Below are 12,400 nucleotides of genomic sequence, written 5' to 3'. Positions count from 1 at the left end.
AGGCAAATGATGTACATTATAAAATGTACTGGCTCTCTTATATGTTATGAATTTATCGATTAAGTTAGACATCATTTTTAAAAACAAAAAATATTTTTGACGTCTCACTAGATAATGTATACAGCTCACAAATAAAATAGGGAAAGTAGCTATACTAGGAATCCCAGTGCCCTATGAATGTTTTTATTTAATCGTTAAAGAAAGAAGAAAGACTTTAAGGTCTTACATTTCAAAACGATGCACTGAATAGCATAGACTCTGAATGGTTTTCCCTTGTACACAATGCTTTTCATTGGCTTTTTTTTTTTTTTTTTTTTGGTACGCGGGCCTCTCACTGTTGTGGCCTCTCCAGTTGTGGAGCACAGGCTCTGGACGTGCAGGCTCAGCGGCCATGGCTCACGCGCCCAGCCGCTCCGCAGCATGTGGGATCTTCCCGGACCGGGGCACAAACCCATGTCCCCTGCATCAACAGGCGGACTCTCAACCGCTGCGCCACCAGGGAAGCCCTACATTGGCTTTTTATACCAGAGAAGATATCTTCCCCTGTGTGATCAGTGGTATATTTTACCCTTTTCCATTAGGAAGCTCAAATATGGGCCTATAATTTGCCACAGAATAGAGAAGAAAGACGCCTCCCTTCCACACACACATAAACCTTTTGAAGATAATTGGAGGAGGGCAAGAGAACAGATTCACTGGGTAGAAAAAAAGAAAAGATTAGGTTGTAGGCAGGAGAGTTTAGTTACCGCATAGCGCTCTCTTTAGTTGCCCTCCGTAAGGTGTAATTCCTCTTAAGATCAGCTTTTCCACATCATTGAACTGCTTGCATCTACCCTGTTGCCATTGTTCATGGGCTAAACTGAGAGCTAACAGCAGCTGTAGGAATGGGGCTTTGTATGGCTTTACCTGCTTTAGGGATAAAATCGGTTCCTAATTTCCAGACCATTAATTCTGGCTGTGTGTATCCTCCTTGCAGTCACGCTTGGAGGTAGAAGTTGCTGGGAGAGTTTGCTTTGCCAGAACACATGGGTGAAACACATTAACTTAATGCTTTGCGTGTCCAGACAACCAACTGGAGCACAATGAAGAGCTGGTATTTCGGAGTTAGAAACTCTTACTTTGGAAAAACGTGTTCCTCACTAACTAAAAATAGACTTTTAGGCTTTGGCCTGATTGCCTGGGTTTGTATCCTAGCTCTGTCACTAACTAGCTATGTGGCGTTGGACTTCTGTGCCTCAGTTTCCTTAGCTGTAAACTAAGGGTAATAAGAGTTCTGATCTCATGGCTTTTCTATGTTCATTAAGGTTGAGTTAATATGCATTTATTATTACTACTACTACTAGTAAGGATGGTAATACATTGTAATCGTCAGTGCAGAGGATTTAAATTACTTTCTTGAAAAAAGCAAAAGTCCGTTTGTTACCTGCTTTGCCAATCTAAAATTTGACCTGTCAATTTGCTTATCCTGTTCTTAGTTTATCTTGGTCACTTATGAAATAAGTAACTCTCTGCTTAAATTATGGTTTTCTGTTTGTCCCAGCTTGTCCCCAAAAATAGCAAATTTATTAACTGGCTAAACAAATCTATGTTGACTGCCTACTATATGCGGTTATTGAACAGGGTACTGAGGATATAAAGATAAAGCATGGTCTCTCTCCTGAGGACTTTATTAGGGAGATAAATTAGAAAAGGGTTTTGTTGGGGTGGAAACACTTGAAACAGTTGCTTAAACAGAGAGGAGTTTATTTGTCCCAAACAAAATAAGTACAAAGGTAGGCAGTTCAGGTCTGCTGTGTCTCTTTCTCTTTCTTTTATTTTTCCGTGTGGCCTATAGGCCTTCTCATGCATCTCTCCTTGTGGTGGAAAGAGGCTACCTCACCTCCAGGCAGGCTGGAGGAGAAATGGTTAAAGGACCAAAAAGGCTTTCTCCTTCTTAGGAGACTTTGCCTTTTAATTTCAGAAGGGACAGCCTTCTTAGGGACGTCCATGTATATCTCACTGGCCAGAAGCATTCATATGGTCACTTCTCCCAGCAAGGGAAGCTGGAGATTAAGTTTTAGCTTTCAAGCCTCATTAGAAGGTTGTGGGAAAGGACTGTTAAATGAACCAACCTACAGTAACTGCCACAGCACACATGTGAATAACAATAAGCTACAAAATGGTATCAGAAAAAAAAAAAATGGTATCAGAGGGGCACAGTTGAAAAGGGGGCAAGGCGACAATGAGATCAAGAAATCACCTGGAGAAGTCTGTATGGAGATCTAACAGGAAATCCTGCAACTGGCACTTCCTTGAAGTTGCTACCCACAGCCCAGGTTCTGGCCTTTTACTGGCCCAAGAGTTGACTAGACACATTGAGGCTGATTCTCACCAAACTCACCAGAGATTAAGGTATAATTTACTCTGCTAATTTATTCATTTGTAGTAGGGACTATTCCAGAGTTGAAAACTCAATTTCCTGTAGGAATCAGGCAGGTAATGTAAACCTATGAATCAGCCAAGGGTAAAACAATAAAAGTGGTGGAAACGAGTTGTGAAGAAGAGAGAGAAAACCTATTTAAAGGCTTTCAAACTGAAAGACAAAACTAAACACTGTGCAGATATTAAACCTATCTGCACTTCTTGATAAGACTTTTTGGCCCTGGTTTGTGAATTCTGGTCTATTCCTTTCTATTGACTAGAAAGTGTTCATGTTTCTTTTTTTTTTTTTTTAACATCTTTATTGGAGTATAATTGCTTTACAATGGTGTGTTAGTTTCTGCTTTACAACAAAATGAATCAGTTATATATATACATATGTTCCCATATCTCTTCCCTCTTGCGTCTCCCTCCCTCCCACCCTCCCTATAGTGTTCATGTTTTTGTCTCGAGAACCATCTCTCCTGATAAACTGTGTACCTAGAAAACCAGTAGAGGAGTCACAAGGCAGTCTGGTGGGCATGGAATCTGAGTATAAGGAGGCAGATAGTTTCAGAAACATCTATTCCAGGCCAGGGTGAGACTTGATGAATCATCCATTCCCCACAATATGCATACGTCTCTGGAAAGCCCCTGCCTTCCAGATTCAGGGTCTCTAAGAAATACCTCCCAGCGTTTTGCCTGCTGACGTTCCTTCTTCTATGCCTTCTGCCAACCCTGGGTTACTCAGTCCAAGTAGGATACAATATAACTGTTTCCATTTACTAAAATATAGTCCTGCTTCCAGAGGGTACAACAAACTCACTTAGTTTGGAATTTGGTCATTTCCACATTCTTAGTTACCCAGATAATAGATGGTCTCCTTGTGCAAATGTATCACATCTAATCACACCCATTTTATTTAATCTTGAGGGTTAGTTTATAAGAGCTTGGAGGAGGTACCTCACTGTTGCCTTCCTGTGTCATAAACACAGATATAGGCCTAGTGAAGCATTTTTAATTTAATGATAAAATTTTCTTATCTAATTTAGTAGATAACTATTCGGAGGCCTGAGATACTTGAAAAATAAAAAGGAAGAGGAAGTTATGAATGAATAAAAGAACAAAGAGAATTTCTGTTAAAGGCCTAGTGTCAAAGTTCTCAACATGTCCTTGCCCCCAAACAGTCACTAAATCCTTTGATTTCTCCTTTGAAATATTTGTTGAAGCTATTCTTTTTTTTCTCTCTTTTTCATTTCCACTGCTATCAACTTACGCTAGGACTTTACTATTTCCTGTCTGGACTACTGCAGTAGTTCTTAGGAACTCAGTACCGAACATCCTTTTTTGTTCCAAGGCAATTCCAGGGAAAAATTAAAATGGTTAACTCCACTTCTTTTTTCAAATAAAAATAAAATCTCGGGACTTCCCTGGTGGTCCAGTGGTTAAGACTCTGCACTTCCACTGCAGGGGGTGCGGGCTGGACCCCTGGTCGGGGAATGAAGATCCCACATTCTGTGTAGTGCAGCCAAAAAATAATAAAAATTAAAAAAAAAATCTGTGTAAAACATGTACATCTTACATTTAGACTGATTACTTGGTTAAATAAGAGGAACTCAATGGAAAAAAAAAAGGCACTGATTTTTAGCCATAAAGTTATTATCTGGGCATATTTGAGATACAACAGTACAGAAGCAGTTTTCTAAACTTTTATGCCTTACATTTGTTTAGTTCTTTAGAGTCCCCAGAGTCTGTTCAAATCGTTTTTATCCAAGGAAAAAATTCTATCTTCTGCTGGGAAAACAGATCTGCCCTCTTTGTGGTAGACAGGGCTGGGTAGGGCTAGGCTGGGCTGGGTGAGTCAGATAATGAATCAATTTGGAGACGCTGCCTCCCAAAAACTGACTTTCCATTTGGAAACTGGTTCTGGAATTTTTTCCACCTAATACCGCTGCTTTGTTTTAGTAGAAAGGCTACATTTTACATAAAGGTGTATGCTGTATATGCTCTATACCTCCCTATTTTCCCCACATCCAATTTCTCTGCATCCTTTTTAATACACCAATTTAACCATATCATTCCATTACTCACATATCTTCCATTGTCTTTGGTCTGTTTATTCACTCATAAAAATGAGTTAATATTTGAAAGTTCTTAGAATAGTGCATGGCACATATTAGGTGCTATATAACAATAAAATATAATTTTTATTAAGAAATAAAAATTCAATTCAAATTGAGCATCTTACTATATACCAAGCAATCTGCTAGAGGTGGTGTATATGGCAGTGAATAAAACAGACATGGCCCCTGCCCTGAGAGTTTACAGGGCTTTCCTAAGTGACTCTGTATGTCTCAGTCATGAAAATTTAGTGCTGAGAGGATCTTGGATCATCTAATTCCATGTTTTCATTTATGGATGAGGAAACTGAAATTTAAGAAGGCAAATGACTTTCAAAATCATACAGCTGGTAAGAGCACAGTCAGTGGTGTGCAGGAGCCAGGACACTACAGGATTTAACCAAATTAAAACCAGTGTTGCTAAAACCCCCTGTCCACTGTTCTTCAATCCAACCCACACCGCCCTTGATCAGGTTCTGTGTCCCATAGACACAGAATTTTTTGTGGGTGTTTCTCATTGCCTATAAATCAAGTCCAAGGGGTACGTGTTTGTTGGGTTTTTTGTTTTGTTTTGTTTTGGTTTTTTGCGGTACGCGGGCCCCTCACTGTTTTGGCCTCTCCTGTTGCAGAGCACAGGCTCCGGACGCGCAGGCTCAGCGGCCATGGCTCACGGGCCCATCCGCTCCGCGGCATGTGGGATCTTCCCAGACCGGGTCACGAACCCGCGTCCCCTGCATCGGCAGGCGGACTCTCAACCACTGCGCCACCAGGGAAGCCCAAGGGGTACGTGTTTAAAAAGCTTTTCTAAGAATGCCTTCCCCACCTCTTCACATTTACTACCACCTCCAGGTAGAATGCTAGCTTACTTGGTTACAAGTACAAGAAGACGTTATCAACTCCCCAAAGGCAAAACATTCTTACAATTAGTTTATTAATTCCTAGTTCTCAACAGAAAGCGTAGCATGTATATGTACACAATATATGCTTGATGAATAAACAGAGATAAAGAATGGATATTTCTAATGGGTTCTATTTATTGAATCAATGAGAAAGCAAGAAAACTAAAAAAATCTTGGGCCAAAATGACCAGGGTTATTTTCTTCTGACCTTACCTTTCATGAAATATACTCAGTAAATTACCACTCCCACCCCCACTTCATTTTTTACCCACTTTTAAGACTCAACACTGTGAACTGAAATTTGTGATAGTTTAGCCAGGGCAGGGCAGGTTTATCTTTGCACTATGATAAAGTAAACAGCATAAGACTATTGACAATGTTTTTAACTTCTGATTTTCCTCAGGGAATTTAAGAAAAGTTTCTTTAGAATGTCTTTCTTACTAAACGAAATGTGCTTCAAAATCTAAAATAAGCAATTTTGGTCTTGGCAGAGGAAAGGGTTAAATGTGAAGTTTTGAGAGAGAGGTAGATGTTAGGAAGGAGATGGATGGAGTGGGTGGGGAAAGAGAGGGAGAAGAGTAGAGAATGTGAGAGAAGGGACATCAACTGGAGATGAGGGAGGCTCCAGGGGTACCAAGAGCAGGAGTTGACCAGGGAAAGGAAGTGCCGCACTCTCTGAACTCAGTGAGGACAGGCTGCAGGAGAGGGTCTTTCTGAGAACTTGTGTAAGGTAATGCGCTGGACTCATTCTGTTAGAAGTCAGTGATTTGTATCAGTGGATACTGGGAATGAGACTTTAGTTTACTTAGGAGCCTAAAGGGAGAGGGGAGAAAAGGGAGGGAGATGGCCCTGTCTCACTCATTGCTTTACAGGGGGTAACTTTAAGCTTGAGGCTAGCTTTTACCTGTAGAAAACAAAGGCCAAAGTCTTTCATTCTGCAGTATAGATAGTAGGCTTAAAATGCAAATGACCAATTGTCACAAATTGGTTGTATCTCTTTTAGACTGATTTTTTTTTTTTGCGGTACGCGGGCCTCTCACTGTTGTGGCCTCTCCCGTTGCGGAGCACAGGCTCCGGACGCGCAGGCTCAGCGGCCATGGCTCATGGGCCCAGCCACTCCTTGGCATGTGGGATCTTCCCGGACCGGGGCACGAACCCGCGTCCCCTGCATCGGCAGGCGGACTCTCAACCACTGTGCCACCAGGGAAGCCCTAGACTGAATTTTTATGAGTTCAAATATTTTACTTCACAGTACCATAACAATGATAACTGCTATTTATATTAGCTCTTTGTAGATCTATAGAGGACTTGAACTGATAAATTAGATTTTGTAGATTAGATGTCAAAATCTAATCTATGAAAGCCACATTAATATCATAAGCCAATCATTCAATGAGTGAAGGTTTGGGGAAGGATTATTTGAAACGATGACATTAAGAAACAAAAACTTCAAGGATTATATGCAACTCAAATCCCAAGTAGCAAGGGGAAAGCGGATTAACTGTCGGTGTTTTCTGTACCGTGGTTTGACAGTCCTCTAACTCAGTTTTTGTAAATCTCCCTTGGTGTTCACATTTGCAGGAATTCAATCAACATTTACCACCTTGTACCATTTTTCAGGATCATAGTCCGGAAAAAATTCTGGACCATGCCAGAAGCCAACGAAGTACTCCAGTGACCAGAAATCTGTGGAAGCGAGTCTCTTGCACTTTTCCACTCCTGCGTTTTTTCAACCCAATCCTACGCTTTTCTTTCCAGCTCCTGCACACCCTCAGGACTGTACCAAAGGCACATCCCAAAAGAGTAGGCATCTTAATTGCCTTACACAGGCCAAAGAAGAAATACATTGGTTCTGTGGCTCTTCTCCAAGGCACTGTCACCTCACACTTCCAGAGCTTTAGGATTTACCTGGAGGGTTCATGGCAAAAGTGGAATTCCACTTCCACTCTCAGGGAAGAGGTGGCACGAGTCTTCCCTCTTAAAATTTTTATCTTGAAATGTCCAATGTGGCATTGAAAGGCGGACCCCAGCGAACAAGAAATCTTATTATTATTATTATTACAAAAAAATCTTAGCCCCGCTCCACACCCTGAACCCCAATTTCATCACCCCAGGACTCGGGACTCTCAGACCTCGAGTTTTGACCAAGGCCACGGACTACAAAACAGAGAATTCTGGGCGAAGGAAGTGACGACACGGCGCAAAGCACGCTGGACTCCGGCAGGCTCGGCTCAAGAGACTCCTTCCTTCCAACGCGGCTGCTGAGGACCTGGCGGTGCTAGGAGATTTAACTGGTATTTTTCTCATTTGTCAGGATTACACGCTAAGTATCACCTGGCTTGAGTACAGCTCAAAGTATCATGCGGCTTCGGGTTACGCCAGGGCATCAGCTCTAGAGCCTTAGCTGCTGCCCCTTCGTTTACGCATCCTCCAAACAAATTTTAAGATGAAAAGTGTCACAGATCCGGGGGCCTCTCCCTGGCGGGATCCAGCGGAGACACAGAGCCAGAGAGGGAGTGGGTGGATATCAGAGGAGTTTTCTTTTTCATTTTTGGCTAAGAGTCGTGTGGCGTGAGCTCCTTTGATGGAAGGAGAGCAGAGTTCAAGGATTTGAGCATCTGTAGACTGGAGATCAAAGCCAGCGTGAAGGCGATCTGGAATGGGATTGGGAGGTGAAATAGGAGTGTGCCAGATAAGTTACCCCAGACTGGGACCCGCGGCAACTCGATGTCCCCGTGGCTTTCAGACTGAATAGTAAAATTTAACTGCCTTTCTGTTATGGAACTTGAGGCAAATTGCAGGTGTTCTCTACCTCTAGAATGGAGATTGGAGTAAGACATTTGCCTGGGTGGAACATATATATTAATCCGAACTGGTGGTTGTTTTAGATCTAGCCAACTGGCAACCATGAATGAATGGATGAAGAAAGGCCCCTTAGAATGGCAAGATTACACTTACAAAGAAGTCAGAGTGACAGCCAGTGAGAAGGAGTATAAAGGATGGGTTTTAACCGTAGACCCAGTCTCTACCAAGTGAGTATGGGTCCTGCTTCCCAGAAATCACCCCTTTGCACTGTTACATCCATACTAAGAAAGCAGATAAATGAAAGGCTAATTATTCCCACATAAGAATTTAATTTCCTTTGAAGCTAAGTATTGTTCTAATTATAGATTTGTGTCAGACCAGCCAAGTTCGTAGAAATGGGACACTCCTTTTATATTACATTTTATTGGAAAATTTCAAATATACACAAATGTGAAGAGAGTAGTATAATGAACACTAATCTTATTCCCCCTTCCAAATATTTTAAAGCCAATTACAGACATAATTTTGTTCATAAATCCTTCAATATATCTCTTAGCAGATTTGGACTCTCTAATAAATGTAACCACAATACCATTATAACACCTAGCAAAAGTAATAATAACTTTAATATTAGCTAATTCCTAGTTTGAGTTCAGATTTTCCTGTTTGTCTCCAATGTATCTTTTTAAGCATATCAATTTGTTGATATGTCTCTGAAGAATCTTAATCTATAACTGTACTTTCTCTCTCTTTGGTTTTCCATGTCATTTATTTGTTGAAGAAATGGAATCATTTGTCTATAGAATTCAACACACTCTGGATTTAGCTCATTGCATTTATCATGGCATAGTTTAACATGTTCTTTTATCCTTCGTATTTCCTGTAAACTGGTATTCATAACTAGAGGTTTGATTAGGATCAGATTTATTTTTTGCAAGGCAACTTTAAAGGTGGTGATCCACACACTTTATTTTGGAATGATTTTAGATTTACAGAAAAATTGCAAAGAAAGTACAGAGAGTACCTATATACCCAGCTTCCCCTAATGTTAACAGTTTACACAACTGTCAAACATTTGTCGGAATTAAAAATTTACACTCACTAAACTGCAATCATTTGGATTTTATCAATTTTTCCACTAATGGCCTTTTTCTGTTCTGGAATCCAGTCCAAGGTCCTACATTACATGTAGGCATCCTGTCTCCTTAGTCTTCTCTGATATGTGACAGTTTTTCAGTCTTTACTTGTTTTTCATGACCCTGACACTTTTGAAGTGTCCTGGTGAGGTATTTTATAGAATATCTCTCAATTTGGGTTTGTGTGATGATTTCTTTTTTTTCTTCTTTTTTTTTTTTTTTGGCTGCGTCGTATGGCTCGCGGGATCTTAGTTCTCTAACGAGGGAATGAATGCGGGCCCTCGGCAGTGAAAGTGCAGAGTCCTAACCACTGGCCTGCCAGGAAATTCCCTGTGATGTTTTCTCATAGACTGGGGTTATAGGTTTTTGGGAAAAGTACCACAGAAATGAAATTCACATCACGTCACATTGCATCACATCATGTCATACACCATATCATATATTTTAGTTAGGATTTTTCCATTTGTATTCATGAGTGAGATTAGCTTATAGTTTTATTTTTTAATCCTGCTCTTTTCTGCTTTTGGTCTCAAGGTTATATTAGCCTCATTAAATGAGTTAAGGCATAGTCTCCCTTTTATAGTCCATAGGAGAATTTGGTTGGATTAGAAATGTCTGGTCCTTGAAAATTTTATAGAACTTCCTGGTAAAATTGTCTGGGCCTTTTTTTCCCCCTCCATGGGAAGATTTTAAACTGGTTATTTCAGGTTTTTAAAAAACGATTATAGGACTATTTACATTCTCTCTCTCTTTTTTTTTTTTTGAGTCAGTAGTAGAAATTTATATTTTCTAGGAAGTTTTCTGTTTTCAGTTTCAAAATTATTTACCTAAATTTGTTCTTAATATTTTATACTATTAATTTTCGCTACCTTATTCCTAATATTATTTATATGTGCCTTCTTTCTCTTTTTATTAATCTTGCCTGAGTTTTGTGAAATTTATATATCCTTTTCAAAGAACCAGCTCTTGGCTTTGATGATCCTCTTATTGACTTTTTTTAATTGAAGTATAGTTGATTTACAATATTGTGTCAATCTCTGCTGTACAACAAGGTGACTCAGTTATACACATATATACATTCTTTTTTATATTCTTTTTCATTATGGTTTATCACAGGATATTGAATATAGTTCCCTGTGCTATACCTTAGGACCTTGTTGTTTATCCATTCTAAATGTAATAGTTTGCATCTACCAACCCCAAACTCCTAGTCCATCCCTGTCCCTCTCCCCCTCTGCCTTGGCAACCACAAGTCTGTTCTTTATGGCTATGAGTCTGTTTCTGTGTTTTTTTGTTTTCCTGTTTGTTTGTTTGGTTTTTTGGCCACACCAGGTGGCTTACGGATCTTAGTTCCCCAACCAGGGATTGAACCCATGTGCTTGGCAGTGAAAGCACAGAGTCCTAACCACTGGACCACCAGGGAATTCCCTGTTTCTGTGTTGTAGATAGGTTCATTTGTGCCATATTTTAGATTCCACATAAAAGTGATATCATATGGTATTTGTCTTTCTCTTTCTGAACTTCCTTCACTTAGTATGACAGTCTCTAGTTGCATACTCTTTTGTTTTCTCTCTCATTAATTTTGTGCTGTGTTATTTTCTTTGGTCTGCTCTGAAGGAGAGTTATTCAGTTGCTTTTGAACTCTAAAAGTTAAATCTGTACCCTATCTTCTTTCCTAATACACATTTAAAGCATTCATAACTCTTTAAGTAATGCTTTAATGACATCCCACAATGATTAGCTTTAGGCTGGACAAAAGCCTTAGATGTTTAGGACCATCAGAGAATTCGTATTGAACAAGTGAAAACATTTGGTGGTGAGAGGAGTAATTTAAAATGGGGAAGAGCATTCCCTGTTGTTCTAGTGACCTGTTGGGGGTTGATGCTGACTCTCATTTCACTGCTTCTTCCATAGTTTTATAGGCCTTTTGGTTTTTCTTTTGCAACTGTGCTCTGAACTTACTTTTCCTCCAAAGTATTGTCCTTGTGAACTTCCTTGAAGATGGCAGCATGTCTGTGACCGGAATTATGGGACATGCTGTGCAGACTGTTGAAATTTTGAATGAAGGGGACCATAGCGTGAGAGAGAAGCTGATGGATTTGTTCATGTCTGGAGACTGTAAGGCGTACAGCCCTGAGGATCTGGAAAAGAGAAAGAACAGCCTGAAGAAATGGCTGGAGAAGAACCACATCCCCATCACTGAAGAGGGAGATTCACGAAGGACTCTCTGTGTGGCTGGGGTCTTGACTATAGATCCACCATATGGTCCAGAAAATTGCAACAGTTCTAATGAAATTATTTTGTCCCGTGTTCAGGATCTTATTCAAGGACACCTTGCAGCTTCCCAGTGAGAGGCCAAGAACTGTGGATGCACTGATTGAAATAAGACTTCATTTTTTGAAAATTCTTTGTTGTTTTTGGTTAAATCAAAGATGGGGATTATCAGTGCTAATAAGTGAACTGGGCAAGGATGACATCACAAATAAAATTAACATAGGGACATCAGAATTATAAGAGCCTTTCCTTTTGATGGGGATACACCTCCATTTCTTTTCTTTTCTTTTTTTTTTGTGGTACGCGGGCCTCTCACTGTTGTGGCCTCTCCTGTTGCGGAGCACAGGCTCCGGACGCGCAGGCTCAGTGGTCATGGCTGACGGGCCCAGCCACTCCGCGGCATGTGGGATCTTCCCGGACCGGGGCACGAACCCGTGTCCCCTGCATCTGCAGGCAGACTCTCAACCACTGTGCCACCAGGGAAGCCCACACCTCCATTTCTGTTAGGCAAGAAATGTATGTGAAAAAGATGCAACATGTTAGATTCAATATAAATGCTAAGGTAAAATCACAGTCTTGTTACATCCCTTGCACTAACTAGATGTGTCTGTTTTAAAATGTTTATTTTAAAAATTTTTTTGGTGTAATGATGTTATAGCATTTGAATCAGAATATATTCTTTTTTTGGTTGAAACTTGAACGTTTTGGTAAAATCTCAACACATAAACCTTATAAACTCTCAAAGCCTTAAAAAGTGAGCACTGGCTGA

At 40.3% G+C, this 12,400-nt stretch overlaps 1 protein-coding gene across 2 annotated transcripts; it reads left to right on the top strand.

Annotated features, from left to right (window-relative positions):
* Positions 1–7,574: 7,574 nt before the first annotated feature.
* On the top strand, positions 7,575–11,865 carry GEMIN6 (gem nuclear organelle associated protein 6). Of its 2 annotated transcripts, XM_027113339.1 has the most exons (3): positions 7,575–7,710; positions 8,305–8,448; positions 11,333–11,865. In XM_027113339.1, the coding sequence occupies exons 2-3, from the start codon at positions 8,324–8,326 to the stop codon at positions 11,706–11,708; spliced, it is 501 nt and encodes a 166-aa protein (XP_026969140.1). In that variant the 5' UTR covers positions 7,575–7,710; positions 8,305–8,323; the 3' UTR covers positions 11,709–11,865. The 2 variants fall into 2 exon arrangements, with proteins under 2 accessions (XP_026969140.1, XP_026969141.1); XM_027113340.1 differs by lacking the exon at positions 7,575–7,710 and having other exon boundaries at positions 7,724–8,448.
* The last annotated feature ends 535 nt before the right edge of the window (positions 11,866–12,400 follow it).

The sequence above is a fragment of the Aethalodelphis obliquidens genome, unplaced genomic scaffold, assembly GCF_003676395.1.
Source record: "Aethalodelphis obliquidens isolate GAN/ISIS:26980383/991018 unplaced genomic scaffold, ASM367639v1 scaffold12, whole genome shotgun sequence".
NCBI classification, from domain to species: Eukaryota; Metazoa; Chordata; class Mammalia; order Artiodactyla; family Delphinidae; genus Aethalodelphis; species Aethalodelphis obliquidens.
The sequence above is the reverse complement of the archived record's forward strand: the minus strand, read 5'-3'. Positions and strand labels throughout refer to the sequence as shown.